The sequence below is a fragment of the Hyla sarda genome, chromosome 4, assembly GCF_029499605.1.
Source record: "Hyla sarda isolate aHylSar1 chromosome 4, aHylSar1.hap1, whole genome shotgun sequence".
NCBI classification, from domain to species: Eukaryota; Metazoa; Chordata; class Amphibia; order Anura; family Hylidae; genus Hyla; species Hyla sarda.
The window spans coordinates 158,969,581-158,994,993 of NC_079192.1; the positions used below are offsets into that span (position 1 = coordinate 158,969,581).

Genomic DNA, 25,413 nt, shown 5'->3' on the forward strand with positions numbered 1-25,413 from the left:
TTAGGAACTGACCCCGCATCATAGCTGATAGCCGCCGGAACCCACGGCTAACACCGGACATTACCGATCACGGTGATGCCCAGCATTAACTCCTTAGATACCACGATCACAGTTGATCGTGGCATCTAAAAAATTTAAAAAAATGGCATAGCATTGAACAGTGTATGCAGTCAGGAGATTGTATGTAATAGTCCTTGATGGGTACTAAAAAATTGTGTAAAAAAAAGTTTTAAAAAAGTTAATAAGTGTGAATTAACCCCTTCCCTAATAAAAGTTTGAATCACCCCCCTTTTCCCAACTAAAATAAAAATATGTAAACAAAAATAGACATAAACATATGTGGTATTGTCCCATGCGTAAATGTCCAAACTATAAAAATATGTTAATTTAAAAAGTCCCATCACAACAAAAATATACTAGTAGAAACTACAGATCAAGGCGCAAAAAATTAGCCCTCACACATATCTGTATACGGAAAAATAAAAAAGTTATAGAGGTCAGAATAGGAAATTTTTAAACATGCTAATTTTGGTGCAAAAAGTTATAATTTTTTAACAGGCGTAAACCAAAATAAAACCTATATGAGTTGGGTATAATTTTAATTGTATGGACCTACAAAATAAATATAAAATGCCATAATTACCAAAAAGTGCTCTGCGTAGAATCGGAAGCCCGCAAAAGTTACAAAACGTTTTTTTGTTTTTTTTCCAATTTTGCCCCACAAATATTTTTATTCTGGTTTCACCGTAGATTTAGTAGTGAAATGATTCACGTCATTACAAAGTTAAATTGGTGGTGCATAAAACATGTCCTCATATAGGTCTGTTGGTGGAAAATTTAAAGCATTATTATTTTTAGAAGTTGAGGAGGAAAAAAGAATGTGCAAAATTAGAAAATCTGTGGTCCTTAAAGGGGTACTCTGCCCCTAGCATCGTATCCCCTATCCAAAGGATAGGGGATAAGATGTCAGATTGCCGGGGTCCCGCTGCTGGGGACCCCCGGGATCGCCGCTGCGGTACCACGCTATCATTACTGCACAGAGCGAGTTCGCTTTGCACATAATGACTGGCAATACAGGGGCCGGAGCATCGTTACGTCACGGCTCTGCCCCTCGTGACATCACGGTCCCCCCCCTCAATACAAGTCTATGGGAGGGGGCGTGGCGGTCGTCACTCCCCCTGCCATAGACTTGCATTAAGGAGACGGGCCGTGATGTCCTGAGGGGCTTAGCTATGAGGTTGCGCTGCTCCGTCCCCTGTATCGCCTGTCATTATGCACAGAGCAAACTGTGGGGATAAGATGTCTAGGGGAGAAGTACCCATTTAAGGGGTTAAAAATATGGTTTACATAAAATCCTGATTTAAACAATGGGTAATTTTCTGATGACAAATTTCCTTTAGATGGTTACAGTTGTTCCAACAAACTTTGCTGCTGTTTTTTAGTGTGTGAATAGAGACATATACATGCCGGACCCCCTCTTCTGTGCATGAGCAGAGTATCGGAGACACCATAGATATTAGGCTCCACCCACCTACTCAAGGACAACTGAAAATTATAGAAGTTTGCAGAGCAGTAATCCACTAAAAATGTTTTATATACAAGTAGTATTATGGTGAAAAAACAGGGCTACTTCTCATGTACACATACAACTTATTCGAGAAGATAGTTTAGATACAAGAGATTAAAAAAAGTTGAGGTTCATTGTCACTTGATGGGCAGCTGTAACACTAGGTTAAAAGTAACCCAGCAATTCTATCTGAGACAAAAACTGGAATAATTTGCCTATAGCAACCAATGATAGTTCAGCTTTCATATCCTAAAGCATTACTGACATTTTAGACTGCATTAGGTCTCACTCCTGAGACCCGCTGCGATCACGAGTTAGAGCTGGGTGTACATTGAGGCAGCCTTCACCTCAGCCCCACACTGTCACTTAAACCTGACTCTTTTACTGCATAAGTCTATGGAGTGAAAGTCTGGGGAGTGGAGAGCACCACACTACATAGGATCATAACTTGCAATTGCAACAAGTATAAGGAGTAAGACCAGTGCCATCTAAACTTTGAGACATATCTGGACAACACCTTAAACGTTTATTCAAATAACAGTAAACAATGTGCATGATACAATGAATGCTAAGCTGTGATTGCACATTCAATAGTGAGGTAAGAAAGTCGCACTCAGCTGAGTTTCTTTAAATCCTAGTGAAACTTTTATTCAAAGAAATGCAGCATCACAGAAACAGAATCCTACAGGAGCAGGTTGCGGGAGATCCCACACGGGGATTTATCCCAGAAAAAACCTCGGCGTGTGAAAGCGCTTCTCCGTTGCAAAAAATAAGGTTGCTGGAAACTTCTTGGATAAGAAGGGGGGGATTTATTGACGGTTGGGTTTACAGAAATAAAGAACACAAAAAGTAAAAAATAGAAAATAAAAAAATATAAGGCATAAAGCAAACAGTGCTTTTTGCTTTATGCTTTATATTTTTTTATTTTCTATTTTTTTACTTTTTGTGTTCTTTATTTCTGTAAACATACCGGCAATAAATCCCCCCCCTTCTTATCCAAGAAGTTTCCAGCAACCTTATTTTTTGCAACGGAGAAGCGCTTTCACACGCCGAGGTTTTTTCTGGGATAAATCCCCGTGTGGGATCTCCCGCAACCTGCTCCTGTACTATTGCCACCGCCTGCCAGTGGTCTCGGCAGAAAGCTGCTCCCGATCACCAACCTAAGGCTCTTTTCCTCGCCACATCATCGGGACTTAAAGGATAGTGGCACCCGACTGCTCACCCCGATCTCCACCGCGCACTGGCTGCAAGGTACCAGCACACATCGAGGGGATCATCCAGCTGACCGCATCTGCCGACTCTGCCAAGCGGATCACATCTAAACATCTGGAGTACACCAGAGGACGGTGTCTACCCCACAAAAGCAGCGCTCCACATCACCGGCACCAGGTGACACCCCGCAGCACCGGAGACAAGCAGGAACATCAACCACCAGATCCAGCAGTCAGCGGCCCCGGAACCTTGCCGCATACCAGCCTATACGCATCGCAGAGTTGTGCCTGTTATGCAGCACAACTCTGAAAGGTGAGCAGAAAATCTCCCTATCCTTCCCCGCTAAATCCCCCCCCCCCCCCCTTACCTCCTATAACTAGAAAGGTAAAGGCACCATCAAGGCGCCACTTCTGTGTTTTTTCTCTTCACATATTTTACTCAGAAACAGAATCCTGGTACACCTAGGCCGGAGGAAGTGTGAGTGACGTGAAACTAGTTGCCTTCAGTGGTTTGCCCCTGCATCTGAGAGAGGCTGTTCTCGCTCCCCGCTATGGAATTTGTTGTTTCTGTGATTTTCTTTGAAGTTTCACTGGGATTTCATGAAACTCGGGTGAGTGCCACTTTATTACCTCACTATTGAATGTGAAATCTTGCTAGTTATTGCATCGTTTGCACCCACAAGTGAATCCCTATCAGTTGGACCGGTGTGATGGAGAGTATATGACTGGCTGGCGGAATTATAGCAGTGAGTCACTACTAGTCTAAGCTGTGATAGGTTGTCATGGGCAAATCCCTCTAGTTTTTATCTTAGTTTTGTTTTAGACAGATCGATAATTTTGGGTCTGTGTGTGTAGACCAAGGACAGAGCATGTAGGACCCCTTAATAATGATAATGGGGAGGTTGTCACGGGCGATCAAGAGAAGGCGGAGCTACTGAATGGGTTCTTTAGTTCTGTATATACTATGGAAGAAGGAGCTGACATTGGTCAGGTCAGTGCTGGTAACACATCATATAATGTATTGAACTGGCTTAATGTAGAGATGGTACAAGGTAAGTTAAGTAAAGTAAATGTAAGCAAATCTCCAGGGCCGGATGGACTACACCCAAGAGTTCTTAGAGAGGTAAGTTCAGTAATATCTGTACCATTGTTCATGATATTTAGAGATTCTCTGGTGTCTGGTATTGTGCCAAGGGACTGGCGCAAGGCTAATGTGGTACCAATCTTCAAGAAGGGCTCTAGGTCTTCGCCAGGCAATTATAGACCGGTAAGTCTAACGTGCATTGTGGGTAAATTGTTTGAAGGACTTATAAGGGATTACATACAGGAATACATAGGGGATAATAGTATTATAAGTGATAGCCAGCATGGGTTTACTAAGGATAGAAGTTGTCAAACCAATCTAATTTGCTTTTATGAAGAGGTGAGTAGAAGCCTTGACAGAGGAATGGCTGTGGATATAGTGTTTCTGGATTTTGCCAAAGCATTTGATACTGTCCCTCACAGACATCTGACAGGTAAGTTAAGGTCCTTGGGCTTGGAAACTTTAGTTTGTAACTGGATTGAACACTGGCTCATAGATCGTACCCAGAGAGTGGTGGTAAATGATTCGTACTCTGATTGGTCCCCGGTTATTAGTGGTGTACCCCAAGGTTCAGTACTGGGCCCGCTGCTGTTTAATTTATTTATCAATGATATAGAGGATGGTATTAACAGCTCTGTTTCTATCTTTGCAGATGACACCAAGCTTTGTAGCACAGTACAGTCTATAGAGGATGTGCATAAGTTACAAGATGACTTGGATAGACTAAGTGTCTGGGCATCCACTTGGCAAATGAGGTTCAATGTGGATAAATGTAAAGTTATGCATCTGGGTACTAATAACCTGCATGCGTCGTATGTCTTAGGGGGGATTAAACTGGCAGAGTCACTGGTAGAGAAGGATCTGGGTGTACTTGTAGATCACAGACTACAAAATAGCATGCAATGTCAGGCTGCTGCTTCCAAAGCCGGCAGGATATTGTCATGTATAAAAAGAGGCATGGACTCGAGGGGCAGGGACATAATACTCCCCCTTTATAAAGCATTGGTACGGCCTCACCTGGAATATGCTGTTCAGTTTTGGTCGCCTGTTCATAAAAGGGACACTGCGGAGTTGGAAAGGGTGCAGAGACGCGCGACTAAACTAATATGGGGCATGGAACATCTTAGCTATGAGGAGCGATTAAAGGAGTTACAATTGTTTAGTCTTGAGAAGAGACGTTTAAGGGGGGATATGATAAACGTATATAAGTATATAAATGGCCCATACAAAAAATATGGAGAAAAACTGTTCCAGGTTAAACCCCCCCAAAGGACGAGGGGGCACTCCCTCCGTCTGGAGAAGAAAAAGTTTAGTCTAAAGGGGCGGCACGCCTTCTTTACCGCGAGGACTGTGAATTTATGGAACGGTCTACCTCAGGAACTGGTCACAGCAGGAACAATTAACAGCTTTAAAGCAGGGTTAGATACATTCCTGGAACAAAAAAACATTAATGCTTATGCAGAATTATAAAACTACATCCCTTTCCCTTATCCCCTTACATCCTTCCCTTCAATCCCCTGGTTGGACTTGATGGACGTATGTCTTTTTTCAACCATACTAACTATGTAACTATGTAACATGTAGTGTTCAGGGGGTGTCATTATGGAGCCCCCACTCCTTCAAATTTGGCATTCATACCCTATATAGCAATAAAGTTCCCAACCACCTGACTATTCAGTAAAAAGTAAAGATAAAGTAATAATCATTTCTCATGGGAACTGAAAGTAAAAACATTGTTTAAATCAGGGCACTCGCGGCTATAAAATACAAATGATAAAAATTTTATTTTTTGGGACTGACCACAGGCCCTCTGTAATATGTTTCATTCTATTGTCAACTGTCAATAAATGGAGTCCTTCATAAAGTATCAAACAGTGGCATTTATTGAGCTCAAAAGGAGGGTATAAATTAAGCACTAAATGAGATTAATTGATCCGTGCAATGTGCTAAGAGGTATTTTAAGTAAACATTATTGGGCACTGTCTGACAGTCCTGAGCACTGAATTGTGCCTTGTGGACATAGAACTGTTGTAATAATTGAGGAAAACATTAAAAGTGATGAGTGACACCATCTTTCTTTTGGACACACTATTGTGTAATATGCCATTGGCAATCTTCCTCTCAAGATCACAAGTATGTATGTGCTTACCTCCATTATGTAAAGCTAGACCTGTAAGTATTTGAAATATCATTGGCAATATATGCAATGCTTTAAGAAGAAATCTGGGCACACAATATAATTTGGGGGAATTTAAACCTAACTTGGTGCACAGTGGAAAGTAGACATTGCCGAAGAGGAATGCTATTTAAAGAAATATAATAAATACATTTTGCAGTGTATGTGGACTAATTTCTTTATTGCACTTACAGTATGATGGATCCATGATAATAAGTGGTACCAAAGTTAACTACCGCATGCATTTTTGCTGTGAATGCTCAAAACTATGTTAAAAATAATCAGCATAATCACAGTTAAACACACATTTAAAAAAAGAAATGTGTTTCAATAACCGCTCCCTGTCTGTCTCCAGCCCGGGTGCGGAACCACAACCCCGCACCACTCACATCAATGGAACCGAGCTGCAAAACCACACCCAACCTGGAGACAGACAAGAAGCACCCCTTCTGTAAAATTATTTAATAGGTTTCAACCCCTTAGTAACTCAGCCCATTTTCACCTTAAGGACTCTTTTTGCAATTTTGCAACTATTGTCACTTTATGCATTAATAACTCTGGGATGTGTTTACCTATTATTCTGATTAGGAGATTGCTTTTTTTTGTGACATATTCTATTTTAACATAGTGGTACATTTCTGTTGTTACTTGCATCCTTTATTGGTGAAAAATCCACAAATGTCATGAAAATGTAAAAAAATTTGCATTTTTCGAACTTTCAAACTTTCTGCTTGTAAAGAAAATGGATATTCCAAATAAATAATATATTGATTCCCAAATACTATATGTCTACTTTATGTTGGCATCATAAAGTTGACATGTTTTTACTTTTTGAAGACATTAGAGGGCTTCAAAGTATAGCAGCAATATTCTAAATTTTCATGAAAAATCAAATGAAAATCTGAATTTTCCAGGGACCAGTTCAGTTTGAAGTGGATTTAAGGGGCCTTTCTGTGAGAAATACCCCATAAATGACCCCATTAAAGAAACTGCACCCCTCAAAGTATTCAAAATGACATTCAGAAAGTATGTTAACCCTTTAGGTGTTTCACAGGAATAGCAGCAAAGTGAAGGAGAAAATTCTAAATCTTCATTTTTTACACTGGCATGTTCTTGTAGAGCCATTTTTTGAATTTTTGCAAAGGGTAAAAGGAGATAAATCCCCCCAAATTTTTTGTAACCCAATTTCTATTGAGTAAGGTAGTACCTCATATGTGGATGTAAAGTGTTCTGCGGGTGCAGTGGAGGGCTCAGAAGGGAAGGAGCAACAATGGGATTTTGGAGAGTGAATCTTGCTGAAATGGTTTTTTTTTTGGGGGTGGGGGCATGTCGCATTTAGGAAGCCTCTATGGTGCCACAACAGAAAAAAAAACCATATGGCATACTATTTTGGAAACTACACCCCTCAAGGAACGTAACAAGGGGTACAGTGAGCCTTAACACCCCACAGGTGTTTGACGACTTTTCATTAAAGTCGGATGTGTAAATGAAAAAATATATATTTTCACACACACACGTGACCCCATTTTGGAAACTACACCCCTCATGAAATGTACTAAGTGGTGCAGTGAGCATTTACACATCACTGGCATTTGACAGATCTTTGGAACAGTGGATTGTGCAAATGAAAAATTAAATTTGTCTGTCAGACACCTGTGGGGCATAAATGCTCACTGTACCCTTTATTACATTACACGAGGGGTGTAGTTTCCAAAATGGGGTCACATGTGTGGGGGGGGGGGTTCATTATTCTGGCACCATGGGGGCTTTGTAAACACACATGGCCTTCAATTCCGGACAAATTTTCTCTCCAAAGGCCCAATGGTGCTCCTTCTCTTCTGAGCATTGTAGTGCACCCATAGAGCACTTTACATCCACATATGGGGTATGTTCTTACTCAGAAGAAATAGGTTTACAAATTTTGTGGGTCTTTTTTCCTATTTTCCCTTGTGAAAATGAAAAATTTAGGGTAACACCAGCATTTTTGTGAAATTTTAAATTTTTTTCATTCCCATCCAACTTTAACGAAAATTTGTAAAAACACCTGTGGGGTGTTCAGGCTCACTATACCCCTTGTTATGTTCCGTGAGGGTAGTAGTTTCCAAAATGGGGTCACACATGGGTATTTATTTTTTTGCGTTTATGTGAGAACTGTGTAAAATCAGCCACCCCTGTGCAAATCACCAATTTAGGCCTCAAATGTACATAGTGCGCTCTCACTCCTGAGCATTTTACATCCACATAATAGGTATTTCCGTACTTGAGTTATAAATTTTGGGGGTCTTTTTTTCCTTTTACCTCTTGCGAAAATTAAAAGTATGGGGCAACACCAGCAGTAGCAAACCAGCTGGCAGTAGCAGGATCGCCGCTGCAGCCACTGCACACAGAGGATCGCCGCCCGCCGCCGCAGAGGAGAATCGCCACTGGTAAGGGACCTCCGGCAGCGCTCCCAGCACAGTTCCCCTGATCTGCCCAGACTACTGTGGGTGGGCAGAATGGGGCAACCAAAATTTAACCCCCCTGCCCCCAATCTGTTGTTGGTTGGTCGCTTCTGACCCCTGCCACCTCACTCCTATCCCTTGGACAGCCACGATCCCCCTTGTTTTCCAGGTCACCGTATTACCCGGAATCTCCTAAGATCGCTGGTCTGAAGTGACTGACGATTTGCAGTGATCTCAGGACCCCCCCCCCCCAGGCGAGCGGCGGGGACTGATATTCCCACGGGCTTTCCTCTACACCAGTGGTCTTCAACCTGCGGACCTCCAGATGTTGCAAAACTACAACTCCCAGCATGCCTGGACAGCCAACGGCTGGGAGTTGTAGTTTTTCAACATCTGGAGGTTTGCAGGTTGAAGACCCCTGCTCTACACCCTGGGTCCTTAAGGACTCGGGATGCAGGGTGTACCTGTACACCCTGCGTCCCCAAGTGGTTAAACATTAAACAAACACAACTACATTTTGTGTATTGTAAATAATCAAGTTATAAAATGTGACAATTTGCATGGATATCTAAATAATGAATTTTCAATTATATTACTTCAAAATACTATGAAACATAAAAGTAAAATTAGTAAGTGCATGTAGAAACAAAGAGAAAAGATATAAAAAAATAAACTAATAACAAAAACAAATAAAATGAATAAAAGTTAAACATCCTATTCGTGAATATTATAACAAGCATATGATTATCTAACTCTAGTTGTCACAACTTTATTCAATAGTTTTGTATGTCTTTACTATAAAAAACAACATTACAGATGGGTGTTTAAGTGATGGCAACACAGCAGCATGTTGTATCTCCACGGTTAAACACAATTTTTTTACAATAATTTTGGTCATTTGCTGCAAATAACGCAGGCGGTAATTAGCTACGGTACCTTATTGTCATATGAATTTCATAAACAAAATGACTAAAATAGCTAAAGATAAACAAAATAGCTATAATTGAACACCTTCCTGTACATACTATAAGCAGACTTTCTGTTCTGTGCAGTGTAAGGGCTCGTTCACACAAGAGGATTTTATTGAGAAATCGCAGTGTGTTATTGCGAGATCGCGGGTTCTCCGCATCAGAAATGCCCATCCCCATTTAAACTCGCAGTGTGAAACACGCAATGATCTCACAATAAAATCCCTCCGTGTGAACGAGCCCTTACAGTGTATGTTCTACGTGAACAGATCTACAAACTCCTCCTTATAAACTAACAGAGTAGAAACACTCCTCGTGCTAATTTCCACTTAATGAACACTTACTGTAAACAGGTGCAGTGTCTGGCACATAGAAAGTAAGAAATCATTTAAGAGAATATTCTAACAAGAACATAATATAGGGTATAACTAATTATAGCAAAACAAAAGTGACAGATGCTCTTCAAATTAGACAGCCTGTCCAGTCATAACTAACTTTCGCTGTTGATCACAGAAGTTTTATATGTATATTCATATAATAGCTTTAACACATTGAATTATGGACATTATTACAAAAACCATCAGCAGGCAACCATAAATTCACAGAAAATGACGCCCAATGTTTTCCGTTAATGAAGTCTTTTAGTTACTCAGGCCTGCAAGTGACTTCTTTATAGATTGTCAAATGCTTGTGGGAGACAATGAGCGATAATTACTTCCACATTCAATGCACATCACCTGCAGTTTCTGTGATCTTCAGGGTGAGAGTCTACACTGTCTTAACATTCACCCTTCATATGCCACCACTTCCAGTTTTCTATTTAAGTAGAGATATGAACAGTCAAAACTATTACAAGGTTGTATTAGGCTACATTTCCACACAGGTTTTTCTGGCAGTTTTTGGAATACTGCCACTTCAGTTTTTGAGCCAAAGCCAGAAGTGTATTCAAAAGGAATGGGAAATAAAAAGGAAGGACATAGGCTGGATTCACATATGTCTGCTGTCCGGCACAGTTTCTCTCTGGCGTGCACCGGAGGGAAACTGATGCTAGAACTGATCCCATTTATTTGAATAGGACAGTTCACAATCATCCAGCGTCCCAATTTTGACACCAGATGGTTGGACGCACTGGAGCTGCGATTCCCTGTCCACCATCCGGAAACAATGAATGCCAGATGCCATACAACTGATGATAACTTGCAATACATAACACTGAAAATATGTTAAAAAAAAAATATAATAATTTACATTTTTTTTATTATTACGAGTAGGAACTTTTGAATATCTCCTGTAATGTAGACTAAATCTGACACCACGCCCATTTTTGCTTAACTTTTTTTTTCAATGTAAACTCCTTTAAAAAAGTGTGTTATTTTTGTGCCACTTTTTGCCGAATATTTGTCGTGCAACATGGTAAAAAATGGTGTCAAAATCACACTCAGTTTTCAATATGTCCCCCAATATGTTGCTCTGTCTCAAAGTCTTTCCTGACCAAACCATGAACATACAGATGTGAGAAACCTTTCCTTTTCTTAAATGTAATAAAGGAGTTCAATTTCTCATTATTCCAATTCAATACGATATTGTGACATGCCAGGAAACCCTTATCAGACTGCAATCCACATCACATCTCCTGAGAGAATATCATAGAATCGTGTTTTTTTCATAACCTAAGTTTCTTCCCACCCATATTTTTTTTTTTAAACTTTATTTATAGTTTCAAAAATAGGTACAAACAAGCTTCGAGAGTGGAAGCCAAATACAGAGATGGTAACAAAATAAAAAAACAAAAACAGTAGAACATAACAGTCACATAGCAACAGCACGTTAAAGTATAAGATCCAGTGCTAGACAAGAAAGCAATAATCATAATAATAGTGGTCGGCCACGAATAGTGTAAAATCTTAAAGTGGTAGAGAGACTATCAGGTCAGTGAGACCTGGAAGACGACCCTTCAATTGAGGCGCCAACAGCCTGCAGCCAATGTTCCAGTAAGGCAATTCGACCCCTAGCACCACAGCGTTTAGCTATCATAGTTTCAAGGGTGAGGTTATGGTGAACCACAGCTACAATGGCAGGAAGAACCGGCACGTCAGTGGATTTCCAGTTACGGGCAATAGAGGTCCGCGTTACTGTAAGAATATGGTACATTATAAGAGATGACTTTGTTGGAACCTGCTCCAAGGTCAAGAATAAAAGGGCCACCTCTGGATCCCAAGGGAAAGGGCAGTCCAGAAGGGTGTCCAAGAAGGCCTTAATTCTAGTCCACAAGGGACGTATCTTCCCGCAGGACCACCATATGTGCAAAAGCGAACCAGGCTCCGAGGCGCACCTCCAGAACACTGGAGAAACTGCAGGGTACAATTTGGAAAGGCGCATCGGTGTGTAATACCACCGATACAGTAGCTTCCTAGAAGCCTCAAGGTGTATAGCACATCTAGAGTGTCTTTTGTGCAGATCAAAAACAAAGCTCCATTGCTCCGCAGAGAAAGAACGTGCCAGGTCCTACTCCCACCGAGTCTGAAAACCAAATCGGTCAGGGGTGTCAATAGTTAGTGATGCAGAATAGGTGACGGATATACTCCTTGTAGCAGATTGTGAGTTAAAAAAATAGCGTTTCGTAAGAGGTGTGAGATAAAGATTCAGGCCATTTAAGGGAGTGCAAAAAAGGTCTTATGCGTAGATACTTGTAGAAGTCCTTATGTGACAGTGAATAGGTAGACACTATGTCAGAGTAAGTCCTAATACCATCTGGTGTCCATATGTCACCCACTGTTCGGACACCCGCCGAGACCCGGGGTTCAAGGTCAATGTCCAGTAAGTGGTCCCCAATCGCTCTTAGAGGTATGTCTATCAATCTGTTGGGGCACAGCGTCCGGACCCCAGTTGATTTACTCCACAACCTCACGGCAGCTGCAATAGTAGAGTAGGGGGAAGAGAAAACAGAGGAGGGAGAAAAACGAAGAGACCACATAAAACTGTTAAGGGACGAGGTACCTATCAGGGCCGCCTCCAAGTCAACCCAGTGAGGAGGGTCACCTCCCAGCCACCATTTCTTCAACTGATCTAGAAGCACCGCATTATAGTAGCATTTCAGGTTGGGAGCTCCCATCCCTCCATCTCTCACCGGCTGATACAACAAGTGAGCGCCCACTCTGGGCCTCCGGCCCGCCCAAATAAATTGCAAGAGCAGTTTTTGAAGCGAGGCTATAATTTTAGCGGGGATAATGATCGGGACGTTCCTAAAAAAATATAAAATCTTAGGAAGGAGCATCATTTTGGAAGCCTCCACCCGTCCCACCCATGACACTGGGAGCAACGAGTAGTGCTCGATCTCTTTATTTAGCTGAGAGTGTAGCATGGAGAAATTAGTGTGAATCATATCCGAGGGCACTGCAGTCAATGCGATACCCAAATAAGGAATATACTTCTGTGTCCACACAAAGGGAAATTTACTCTGGAGAGCAGTCTGCATATCCAAGGGGACAATAATAGGTAGAACGGTAGTCTTAGTCGAGTTAATCTTGTAGTAGCTAGCGGACCCGAACTCATCAATGATGTGCATCACCGGATCCAATGTCATTTGTGGGTCCGATAAGCAAATCAGGACATCATCTGCGAAGAGTCCTATACGGTGTTCGACAGAACCCACGGTGACACCCCTGATCTTATCACACTCCCTAATCCGCTGAGCAAAGGGCTCCATTACAAGGGTAAAAATCAGGGGGGACAGGGGACACCCTTGCCTAGTCCCATTACTCAGTATGAATTTATCAGATAAGCTGCCATCGGAGAAGACCCTAGCCGAGGGCGAGGCATACAGGGCCATAATGGCAGTGGTAGTCTCCGGGGGAAAGCCAAATTTCCCCAATACCTCTCTGAGGAACCCCCAATGGACGCGATCGAACGCCTTCTCCGCGTCCAAAGAAAGGAGCAGAGAAGGCGCCTGGTCCGCTCGAGCTCTAGCAATCAAGTCTATAAACCTCCTGGTGCTGTCCAGCGTCTGGCGACCCTTAATAAAACCTACCTGATCTCTGTTAATCAAAGAAGGCAAAATGGCATTAAGGCGAGAGGCCAGAACCATGGCATAAAGTTTAATATCACAGTTGAGGAGCGATATCGGCCTATAATTAGCTGCACTGTCCAGCGGCTTCCCCGGCTTGGGAATGGTGACAACCAAAGCCTCTAACATTTCAGCCGGGGGAGATCCGGACAAAGCAATTCTATTAAAAGTCCTAGTTAGATAGGGAGCCACCAGGGTGTCAAATTGTTTGTAGAACTCATTGGTGATCCCATCAGGGCCAGGGGATTTCGAGAGCCTAAGCGCCTTAATAGCGGACAGCACTTCCTCAACCGAGAAGGGAGGACTCAGGTCAGCAATCTGGTCAGGAGATAGGGAAGGCAAAGACACAGAGGACAAAAACGAGGAGATAGAGGCCGCCGTGGGCTGTGGAGTCTGGGCATCCTGACTAAGATTGCATAGGTTCCCATAAAATGCAGCAAAGCAGTCAGCAATTCCCTTAGGGTTCATCACCCTAACCCCATCTCCTCTAGTGATATAGGGAATCCTAGCCTTAGCATCCCTTTTCCTAAGCTGTTTAGCCAAGAGGGAGCTTGCTTTGTTGCCCTGCCAATACCAGTTCATCTTTAAGCATCTGAGAGCCATTTCATGTGTGTGGAGAGACAGGGAGTGTAGTTTCGCCTGTACCTGCGATATTTCGGTCGCAAGACAGGGGAATAGCGCTGTTTGTTTTGCCTATGGAGGTCTGCTAAACGATGTTGTAGTTCAGTAGTCTGTAGCTGTTTGGTCTTCCTATCGTGGGCCGTTTGACTAATGAAATGTCCCCGTAGAGTCGCCTTAAAGGAACACCAAAGGGTAGTGTCAGAGACGTCCCCCGTGTCATTAAGTCTAAAGAACGTAGGGATCATGTGGGAGGTGGCATCAGCATACTCAGTATTGTGAAGGACCCCAGGATTTAGTCTCCACACAGGAACTGGGTGTTGTTGGTAAGATTCTCTAATGGTAAGGGTGACAGGGGAGTGGTCAGACCATTCGATAGGGAGAACGGAGGCATCAGCTATCAGCGGCAACAGGGAGCGAGACACAAGAGTGTAGTCAATTCTAGTGTATATACGATGTACATGACTGTAAAAGGTAAAGTCTGCCTCAGTGGGGTGAAGCACACGCCAGGCATCGTACAGCTCAGCCTGAGATGTGGCAGTGAAGAACCCTGAAGGTTCAGTGTGTATTCTAGAGGAGGTTGAGTCGACTGAAGGCCACATAGTCAAATTAAAGTCACCCAGAAGGAGGAGATGTCCCCGTGAGACGGACGCCACCTTCCTAAGGACAGCTCTAAGGAAGGCACATTGCCGCCTATTTGGTGCATAGACCGAAGTTATAGTGTAGTGTACATTATTAATCAAGCACACCAGAATAACATAATTCCCCTCAGGGCATGCCTCCACAGCCAGCACCTCCAGAGCCACTGTATCCCTTATAGCAATGAGCACCCACCTCTTTTTGTGGACAGCAGGGGAGTGAAAAATGTGCGGGTACCGTTTGTAGGCAAATCTATGGGCATCAGAGGCATTTAAATGCGACTCCTGAACACAGAGAACATCAGCGTGTAGCCTCCTAGCTTCCCTCCACGCCAATGACCTCTTAAAAGGAGAATTAAGCCCCTTAGCATTAATGGACACTACCTTAATACCCATAACAATCTGGTAGCTCCAGTGTGTGTAGTGCTGCTACGCACATAAGTGAGGGTAGCGTCAGAGGTCTAGCGACTGCAACCATATATACCAAGCACCCGGTGGCCACCATGTGTGATTCAGTAATCTCAGTAGCACATGAAGATGGGACAAACACAACAGAGAGACAGACAGGACAAACCAACAACAAAGCAACAACATGTAAAACAACTAAGTAGATATGATTCAAGACCATGTTGTAGGCCCTAGTGGGGGACAAATAGAACACTCCCGCAGGTGGGCCACATAAAATAAAGCGACATTGTAGAAATTACCCTGAACGGTAAGAAAAGGAACCATAATGAGAGGTACAACAACCCCAGTATAAACCCTCCCACCATAGTCCCAAGCAGTCCCGGACAGGCCACCAACCTGCTCCTGTACAGAAAGGGAGAGAACAGGGCAAATGAACAGTTAATGAACAAACAGTGCAGTATTTCACTTGCGGTTCCGCCGTTTACGGCTGGGCACTACGCTCCATTCTTCCTCGATCCTACGCGTAGGGAGCGCCGACGGGGATTTGGGGGCCACAGTCCCATCCGTTAGGCACCAATCCGTACAGAGCCTCTCCAAATCCTCAGGAGTGGAGGCAACATGTTTTGCACCATTTTTAGTGATGATCAGCTTTAAGGTAAAACCCCATTTATAGGGTATGCCGTGCTCCCTCAGGATTCTCGTGCCAGAGCCGAACTCCCTGCGTCTCGCCAAGGTCGCTGCAGATAAGTCAGCATATAGTTGTAGTTCTGCAAACCGCTCTGGCAGGGAAGGAGGAGAACGCGCCACCGTCATCAGTTGATCTTTGATGTGGAAGAAGTGGAGGCGGAGGATCACATCTCTCGGAGCAGTGGCAGGTAGGGATTTCGGCTTCGGGAGACGGTGGACTCTATCCATGAGCAGGTCCAGCGAGGATGCCTGAGGCAGCAGGAGGGCAAAGAAGTCGGTCAGGAAGGGGTTAAGGTCTTCAGTTTTAACTGTCTCAGGGACTCCTCTGACCCTCAGGTTATTGCGCCGTGACCTATCCTCCATATCGGCTAATTTCAGTCTAAGCGCCAGAACCTCATCCTCCAGGGAGTTGGTCGCATCAACCACCTCATTGTGAGAGGAGGTGAGCTCCGCCATCTTAGTTTCTATATGCGCAGTTCGGGACCCCAAGGAGGAGATCTCCCGTTGTATACAGGTAACTGCCGAGTTTAAGTCTCGTTGAATAGAAGTTTTCAGCTCCGTCAGCAGGCCTCTCATAGTCTGCTCAGTGAGGAGTGCAGCAGACATCCCAACATGCGCAGAAGTTGTTGTACAGGATCCCTGGGGCACAGGGGATTTCGGGGACATTTGCACCTGATGGGCACAGAGAGAGGACGCCCCAACTGCAGGTCAGGGGGTATCCCCGAAGAGGTACCTGGATCGCTGCTACTCTGGAAGGAGGACGAGGCCGGTGAGGCACCACCGATGGCTGGAGAAGCGGAGTCGCACTTAGTCGCTTTAGAGCTCCGGTGAGGAGGGGACATGGCTGCCCCATCTTGAGAGGCCTCTGCTGCAGGGAAGAAGGCCGTGAGCTTCAGCGGGCTCTTTTTACTCCTCTTGCGGGTCATCATCCGGATGGTACAGCTCTCCGGTATCAGCAGGGAGAGGATGAGAGTGAAGAACAGGGTAAAATCGCTGTGTAGTCGCTGTATGGCCACACTAGCAGCGGAGCACTAGAGGTATGCGACCGCCGCCATGCGCTGCCAGGACACGCCCCCCTTCCCACCCATATTTTAAGATGTGTTGAGCCCAGAAGTAAGGATCTGTAAATATTTGCTGATCAGATATACTGGCCTCCGGTTTATAGCTCCGAAATTTTAGATTTGACTACTATAAAGGCTTCCCAAGTAATAAGGAGGATTATCTACACCTGCAGAATGAGTATAACATATCCATGTGTATTGTCCATCCATACTGCAATGTCTCTTCAGATAGGACTTTCAAAGAAATGTAATGTTAATGCTAGACACTTATATGGTAAAGAAAGGCACATCTCATTCCATTGTGTAATCTGTGTCCTATAAAAAGAAGCATGGAACTGAGCTGGAGCCCAGCAGATAAATGAACCGTCCCTAAAATTTCTGTAATCTGTATATTCCATGTTCCAAATTTGATAGGTGTTACTGCACACACACCATGGGGGACATTTATCAAAGCATTCAGTAGTTTTTGTTTTTTTTTTTGCTTAAAATTGTCTCATGTGCGACTACTTTTTATGCAACTTTTTGATTGTGCACTGCCCTAAGCAAAAAATAAATAAATAAATAAATAAAAAAGGAAACTTGCTTACCAAAGCAAACAGTAATTTTTGACTTGCAGTGGTCAGAGATTTATCAAGTGCGAAAGACGCAAAAAAGTCGCATCACATGAAAAAAACAACTAAATTTACTCCAGCTCAGACATGGAGCAGAAAAAGCCACTACCAAAGCAAAAAAAAAAAAATTTGCTTACGTGAAAGAAATTTATCAACAAGCTGAAACCAGTTGATAAATAAATCACGGATAAGCCAAAAAAATTGTAAGAAAAAAAGAACTATACCGTACTTTTCTTTTATTTTCATTTTACTGAAACTGTCAACAGATGTCCCCATAAAGAGGCTGTACACCACTGATACAAAATTAAAGAGAAGTACATACCATCCACAAAACTGGGGAAAGATGTTGCTTTCTTTGTTTGCTGTAAAAAAAAACAAAAAAACATGTAACACCTCATAATGAATAGCAAATAAATAAATTCATTCACTTTAAGAAAAATTAAGATTATAAACTGAGGGATGGAGTTATGCTGCCCATAGAAGACTATGGAAAAAAAATGGGGAGAAGGAAGACAAGATAGACACACAGACACTGAACACTCAAGTAAAGTTTTTCACTGTCTCACCCCAGTGCTGGATACACAGCTAAAAGGCTCTTTACTGCTGTATAATGGAAACCATGCTGCGGATGCTTCTGAATAGTGTTGAGAGCGAATATTCGCAATTCGAATATTTATTGTAAATTTTGCATATTCACGAATATGGCGAATATAGCGCTATATATTCGTAATTAAGAATATTCATAATTTTTTTTTACACAGAACACATCACAGTGATCTCATCCCTCACTGCTTCCAGCTTGTGGTCTAAAGAAGGCTCCAATACTATTAGACTGGAGAGTGAATATTCGAGAATATGCGAATATTCGCGAATATCCTCATATTCGCGAATATCGTCACTAAAATTAGATAGGTAGATAGATAGTGGCGAAATTTGCGAATATGACATGACAATATGCAAAATGAAAAATGTCATAGACCAATTATCATTTCTGTATAGACCAAAAATAGACCAAGAATTAGGAGATAGATAGGTAGATAGTTATCCACATGCGCATGTGAATACACACATTCGCATATGCACATTTAAGCAAAGTGAAAATAACCGTGAATATGTCGTATATGCGAATTTCACAAATATAGGACGAATCTTCGTCCATATATTTGGGAAATATCGCAAATTCGAATATGGCATATGCCGCTCATCACTACTTCTGAACATGAATCTACCACAGTGAAGGAAAAACACTTTAAAAGATCCTAGAGTCTCTTGTGTTTCTATCTCTGTACTTCCTTCTCCCCCACCCTTCCACCTCAAAAGACTTTTATGGACTGCATGTAACCTGATCCATCAGAGAGCTAAGCAGACTTTAGTGCATATTTATCACTTGCATTACATATCAACTATATCTGTCTGCAAATATTATACAGTGGTGGCTGTGCAAGCATTTCTGTGGTCCTGCTGGTCTACATTACAAGTGGGGTACAGGGTTTGGGATTTGGCTGGTAAATTTTTTTTAGCTTGAAGCAATTATTATAATGAGCTAAGTTAGACACTTTGCACAAAATGTGGCCATAATTCTCAGGTCCCTGTAGACCAGAGCAGATTTATATTTAACTGAACGCCTCCCTGACCTTCTTTCTAGAATTTTAGCAATCTTCTGGGAATGGAATCCTGCCACTCATTTTAAATATATTCTCTGCCTTGTGTTTGAAATACATACAAGTTATTGCTGCATAAACTGAAAATAAATAAACATATACTTTTGCCTATTTGTATGGTAGAGGATATACACAATTAATCATCCATTTGATATACAATAACAAAATACCAAATTAATACTCATAATTAAACAGTTGTAATGCCTTTTGCCATGCACCTTCACAATTAAATATCATTGTCCTATTTCATCTAAAATTAGAGATAAAACAAAAAATATTGCTTTGTGATTATATATAGCTGTAATCCTCCTGCAATGTCTTCTCCTCTGTTTTAAGCATTGAGGCAGTTAGTAGGCAGTAGTGTCTGTGTCACTGTCAGTTGATCTGGTGGCTTGATTGCCCATGTCTAGATGGCTGGGCGGAGTACCACTTGTCTCCCTTTAAAAGGATTCAGAGTCTAAGGCTAGGTTCACACGTCGGAATGTCCGCACGGAGAATCTCCGTGTGGACATTCCCGTGAGTGTGGGCGCTGGCATAATTGCCCGGTGTTAGGACCACACGGGAATGCGCCATCTCATAGATGGCTAGGCATTCCATGCAGTCTCCTACTGAGGAAGGTCCCTAAGGAGGGACGGAAACGCGTCTAAGTATCAGCATAGCAAGCTTATGCTATATACCATTTAAATCCCTGGGCCTGCACTTCTCTGCCACGAGGACAAAATTATATATATATATATATATATATATATATATATATATATATATATATAGCGTGATCTCCAACAATGTTAATGGCATCTCCAATATCACTACGGGCATCTCTGCATACATTCAGGTCTGCAGCTAATAGTGAGTGCAAGAACCTGGAGGCGCGCAGATCACAGGAGAGGGGCGACAACGCCAGCATATTATCATCATTATCGCTCTGTGCACAGCCCCACGTTTCTGACACTAGGTCTGCAGCAGTGACTGTAATATTGCTTGTCCGGCTGCAAGAACCAGGAGATCCACACTGATACAACTAGGGGTGCACCAATAATCTGTGCATCGCATACCCAGCTGCAAGAACCAGGAGAACAACAATTGGGTGATCTGTACGCTGTACCACCTACGTTCTTCATGGACTTATTATACAGACTTGCTATTGTTATACTACTACCTCAATCAGGGAACATTGCAGGCAATATTGGGATGGGCATTTAAACCAGTTCACAATTTTTATCATTCAGCATTTTTATTATTCAGCATTTTATACTATTTTATACCATTTATCTTATCTTGTGGATTACGCAAGACAATATCCATGATGTTTGCAAGTCGCAAAAGGAGTGAAACTCATTGTTTCCAATGGGGGAGGGGGGTCTGATCTGTACACCTGGATACGTGTGCAAATACATTGGTTTCCAATCATCGATTGTGTTCTATTTGTCTACCCCAAAACTTCCCATGGCATTGTAGAACAAAGATGTTTGATGTGTATACAGGTGATAAAGTGACAATTATCCTTTGCATCTATAACACAATTATAGTAAATTAATGTTTAGCTGTGATGTCATGTAACTAGACTCTTATCTACATAGTTAACGCCCACCATTGGATGACATGGGTGGATCCTTAGGATAGGAAACAGGTTAAAACATGGGTGAGTGAGACATCAGGGATCCTCATCACAGAAGCATCACATATTCCCATCACAGAATTTCCTAGAGGCTACCTGAAGGGGCGGAGCCATGAAGAGCTAGGGAGAGAGCTTTTTCCCATAATTGTCCTTTCCTCTCTGATAATCGGTTATGACTACAGGGGTTTCCACGGACCGAAGGCAGCCATCTTTTGTTTGTACAGAAGTGCAACTATGCATACTCTCGGTAAGATACACAGGTTTATTATTTGATTAAGTTACCTCATTTTTAATGTGGATGGAATTATATGATGTAGATCTGGCTTTATATAATCTCCATGATGAGATGGTAATAGTAGTTTATAAGCCACACCCCCTTTTACTGCAGATGAACGGGGCACGTCTTATGGGGATCAATACAATGACATATTGTATATTTCATAGTATATGGATCTTTCTCTGCTCCACCACATGATATAATAATTCCCACAAGAAAACGTATTTTGTCTTCCTAATTAATAGTGTACTATAAATCATATATTTAGTACCGTGGTTAGAACTGGGCAGGGTTTACTCCCATTTTATATATGTAAAATGCTCATACGATATCATGTCATCTGATGATCTCTATGCAAAGTACTATACTGATATCTGAACTAACCTACTTCTGTGACTAAGTTTAATATTAGCATACTAATGTATAATTGCTTTATAACTGACATTATGTCATTAATATTATTTATATAATGTCATTAATATCATGGTCTGTTTATATACTCTCTTTAAAATTAATCAGTTGTAACCAATAAATGTACATATCATTTTTATAATAACTGCGTTATTATTTTATTATATTTCCAAAGTTACTTCTACCACTACTTCATAGAACTCATATCTAGGAAAATAGTTGGGCCCAGATATGGTGAATTGCATTGTTTGGATATTTTTGCCAATTTATAACGGTTATAATATATTTTATCTTTTTGTTGACCATAATTAATAATTCATAATTCATAAATGAGTTATTACCCTGACACAACTACACAGGTATTCTATTACAATACAGACTCACTCAGCTATAGACAATTTTTTTTAATGAAACTTCATGTTTTTGTTTTTAGAGAAAAAATAATTATGAAGCTGGACCTAGCTGTTAATATCAGTCATGTATTCACTTATTCTTTAGCTATATACAGTACATGTTTATCCTCTGTACTGTCACGACCCGGACTGGTATGCAGGTAGTGGATCCTCTGGTCAGTGAGGCGATGACGCGGGACGTATCAGGGGACCGGTTCTAAAGAGTTACTGGTTTTCACCAGAGCCTGCCGCAAGGCGGGATGGGCTTGCTGCAGCGGTAACTCCCAGGTCGTATCCCCCGATAGCGACTCGACCCCACTGACAGCTGAGATAGGCGTGGTACAGAAGGACTAGACAGAGGCGAGATCAGACATAGCAGAAGGTCAGGGCAGGCGGCAATGATACGTAGTCAGGGGCAACCGCAGGTAGTCTGCATACACAGGTTATGGCACACATTAAACGCTTTCACAAGGCACTAGGCAACAAGATCCGGCAGGAACAGGAAGGGGAAGTGAGTTTATATAGTATTCACAGTAATTAGGACTGATAGGAACAGATTGGGCTTGGCACCAATTAATGGTGCACTGGCCCTTTAAATCTGAGAGACCCGCGCACGCCGGGGCTGAGACAGAGGACGGGGCAGGTAATCAGAGCGGCGTGCGATCCGCAAGCGGACTAGTGCCGCTATGCGGATCACATCCCCGTCGGCAGCACAGTAGCAGCGCTCCCGGTCAGAGTGAGAGACCGGGGCGCTGCAGGAGACCAGGCGCCGCGAGCGCTCCGGGGTGGATACGGGACCCGGAGCACTCGGCGTTACATGTACTGTGACACATTATTTCTGTTTTGCAGAACTTCTATAACTAATACCACTATTTTATTAGTAAAGTATTACACAATAATAATAAAAAAAATAATTGAGGAGGGTACAGAAATTGTATCACATCTAGAATGGGGATATTCTAAATATTTGTACAGTACAGTGGAAGTAATTACAATAAATACCTCTTAATAGAAGCAATTATCCAGATCTGATGAAACAATTAAGAAGACAGTAACCGTTTCTTCATTATGTCTCATTACATTAAGGAAGATATAGTTCAGTGGTAAACAATCACATAAATAGTGAATGAGGACCAAAGCAAACATCTAAGGCAAACATCCAAAGCCAACAGCTTTATACTAAAACTCTACTGCACAAGAATAGAACACATAAGGAATCTCTTCTTTGTAGCTGAGATTACACAACATTTTTAGGAATTCTTAACTGTCAGATGTGCAATGTTAATAAATAGGCATTTAACAGATTCTCATTAACACATTTTCTTGCCATGTCGCAGCAAGTGTAAAGCACATTGTATAAAAAGAGCTTGCAGGAGAAGGATTTTCCTTTTTTTTATCTCTTACAAATGCTATCAGCCACCATCTTAAAGAGAACCCTCACTTTCAGGCTGGGTTCACATACTGTAATATAACATGAAAGATATGGCTAGAAAATAGGTATGAAAACAGTAGCAATTTTAATGTTATCATGTGCTCTATGCAAGTCTATGGGAAAAAAAAAGACCCTCAGTGCAAACACAGTAAAAAAAAAAAAAAAAAGCCGTAGGTGAAATGTTGGAATTATGTCTGTATTACAATGTGTGCACTGAAGGATATTGTAACACTCACTTTAGATCCACTGGACCTGTGTGGCAGATGACGCGGGCTATACCTGGGAGCGGAGTCTAAGGTGCTGCTGGTTTTCACCAGAGTCCGCCGCAAAGCGGGATGGACTTGCTGTGGCAGGCGGCACCCAGGTCGCTACCCCTGGCATGACCCGACCACACAGGCTGAGGATATTTGAGGTACAGAAGAAGAACAGCAACTCGTAGTCAGGATAGCAGGAGGTCTGGGCAGGCAGCATAGATGCGTGGTCAGGAACGAAGCAGGAAGTCAGTAGGCAGATGGAACAGGAGCAAGATCAGGAACTTAGCAGGAGGTCAGTAACAAGGCAAGGCAAAACACAGTAATGCTTTCCCAATGGCACAAGGCAAAAAAGATTTGGCAGGGATGTGGGGGAGAAGCAAGAACTTATAGAGGAGACACAGGTGAACACATAATTAAGGGCGTACTGGCCTTTTAAATCTTAAAAGCTCCGGGGGACGCGAACCCTTGTAGATGACACGTGCACTGGAGGCAAGAGGCAGGAGAGGAGGTGGCAGAGGACCGGGGTGAGTGATGGGCTGGGATTCGCATGCAGGCGCGTCCTGCGATGTGAATCCCAGCCCCGCCAGCAGCTGTAGATTACAGGGAAATGGGCTCACGGCCAGCACAGGCGGCCAGAGCGCAGACCGTAACAGACATTTTTCCATAGAGTTGTATAAAATACATTATTACATGAACAAAAAATACTGCCATTTTTAATGTCTATTTTATGGTGGCCTGTGCAGCAGCCTGAGAGATAGCAGGCCATGCCCACATTGTGAGTATTGCACAAAAATGATGCAACTTTTAGTAAGTGTATGCCGGTCAGAGGCATGATAAATCCCCTATAGTACCTTTCGTATATATAAATCTGTGCTTCCATGCCATAGAAAAATGTTTTTATGCTCCTGTGTCAAGAGTCAAAGAGACATTCCTGAGCCCTTGAAGTGCTGAGGACTGGGACGCCTTCTGGCCCAGCGCAAAAATAAGATTTGGAAACAGGACTCAGCATTGGAAGCTGAGTTCTGAAAGTCAGTTAAGCAGAAACAGGAATGGGTGGGGGAGCAAGGAGGGGTTCTAGCTCTCAGCATTTTAGGGGCTTGTGAACCCCTCTTCCACCCTTGGCACAGGAGAATTAAAGACATTTTCTACATTGTGTAAGCACAGACAGATGCATGTAAGGCACCATGTTTATCCTTGTCCTAACAGTGTCAGCAGTTTTTAATGTGAATTGTAGCATATAGATTCCCTTTAAGTCATACGCTAGCTGCTTCGCTAGTCTTATCCTGCCTGAGATAAGCATCTAAAATTATTTTACCTTCAGCATACATAAATGCTTTCCCGTACAGACATAAAGACTTTGCAGCCACCCTAATACATCTTCATGCAGACTAGGAACACTGTGCCAACTATTAAATAAATAAATAGGACAGGTCATAAAATTAAGGACTCTTTCTATTTATTGCTTTCCTATAGCTACCTACAAGTCAGGTTTATCAAAAAAATAAAACACACAAAAGAATTCACATAACCTTTCTCTGTTTATGAAGAATAAGGTGAATGAAAATGGAAAGTATGCGACCCTACGTACATTAATATATGGTATGGTAAAAAAAAAATGGTGATTAAAAGACAGATATATAAGCTTGTGTGACAATGACACAGTTGACCAAGAAATACACATTTACAGTTAATATTGGACTACTATGGGGAACTATAGCAGTGGTATCTTTGGGGGGGGGGTCTCAATTTTAGAGGTGGGTAAAGGTATTTTTTCCTTTCACTCGAGTTCCTGTTTGTCCTAAAAAAATGTTAAACTTAAAAAAAGAAAACTATTT

At 42.3% G+C, this 25,413-nt stretch overlaps 1 protein-coding gene across 3 annotated transcripts in view; it reads right to left on the reverse strand.

The window, feature by feature from the left end:
* Positions 1-25,413, reverse strand: part of APBA2 (amyloid beta precursor protein binding family A member 2) — a 435,861-nt gene that overhangs the window by 160,380 nt on the left and 250,068 nt on the right. For all 3 annotated transcript variants that reach the window (XM_056572513.1, XM_056572512.1, XM_056572511.1), the window contains one exon: positions 17,856-17,895. In XM_056572513.1, the coding sequence (XP_056428488.1) occupies positions 17,856-17,895 (40 nt within the window). The remainder of the gene's footprint in view (positions 1-17,855; positions 17,896-25,413) is intronic.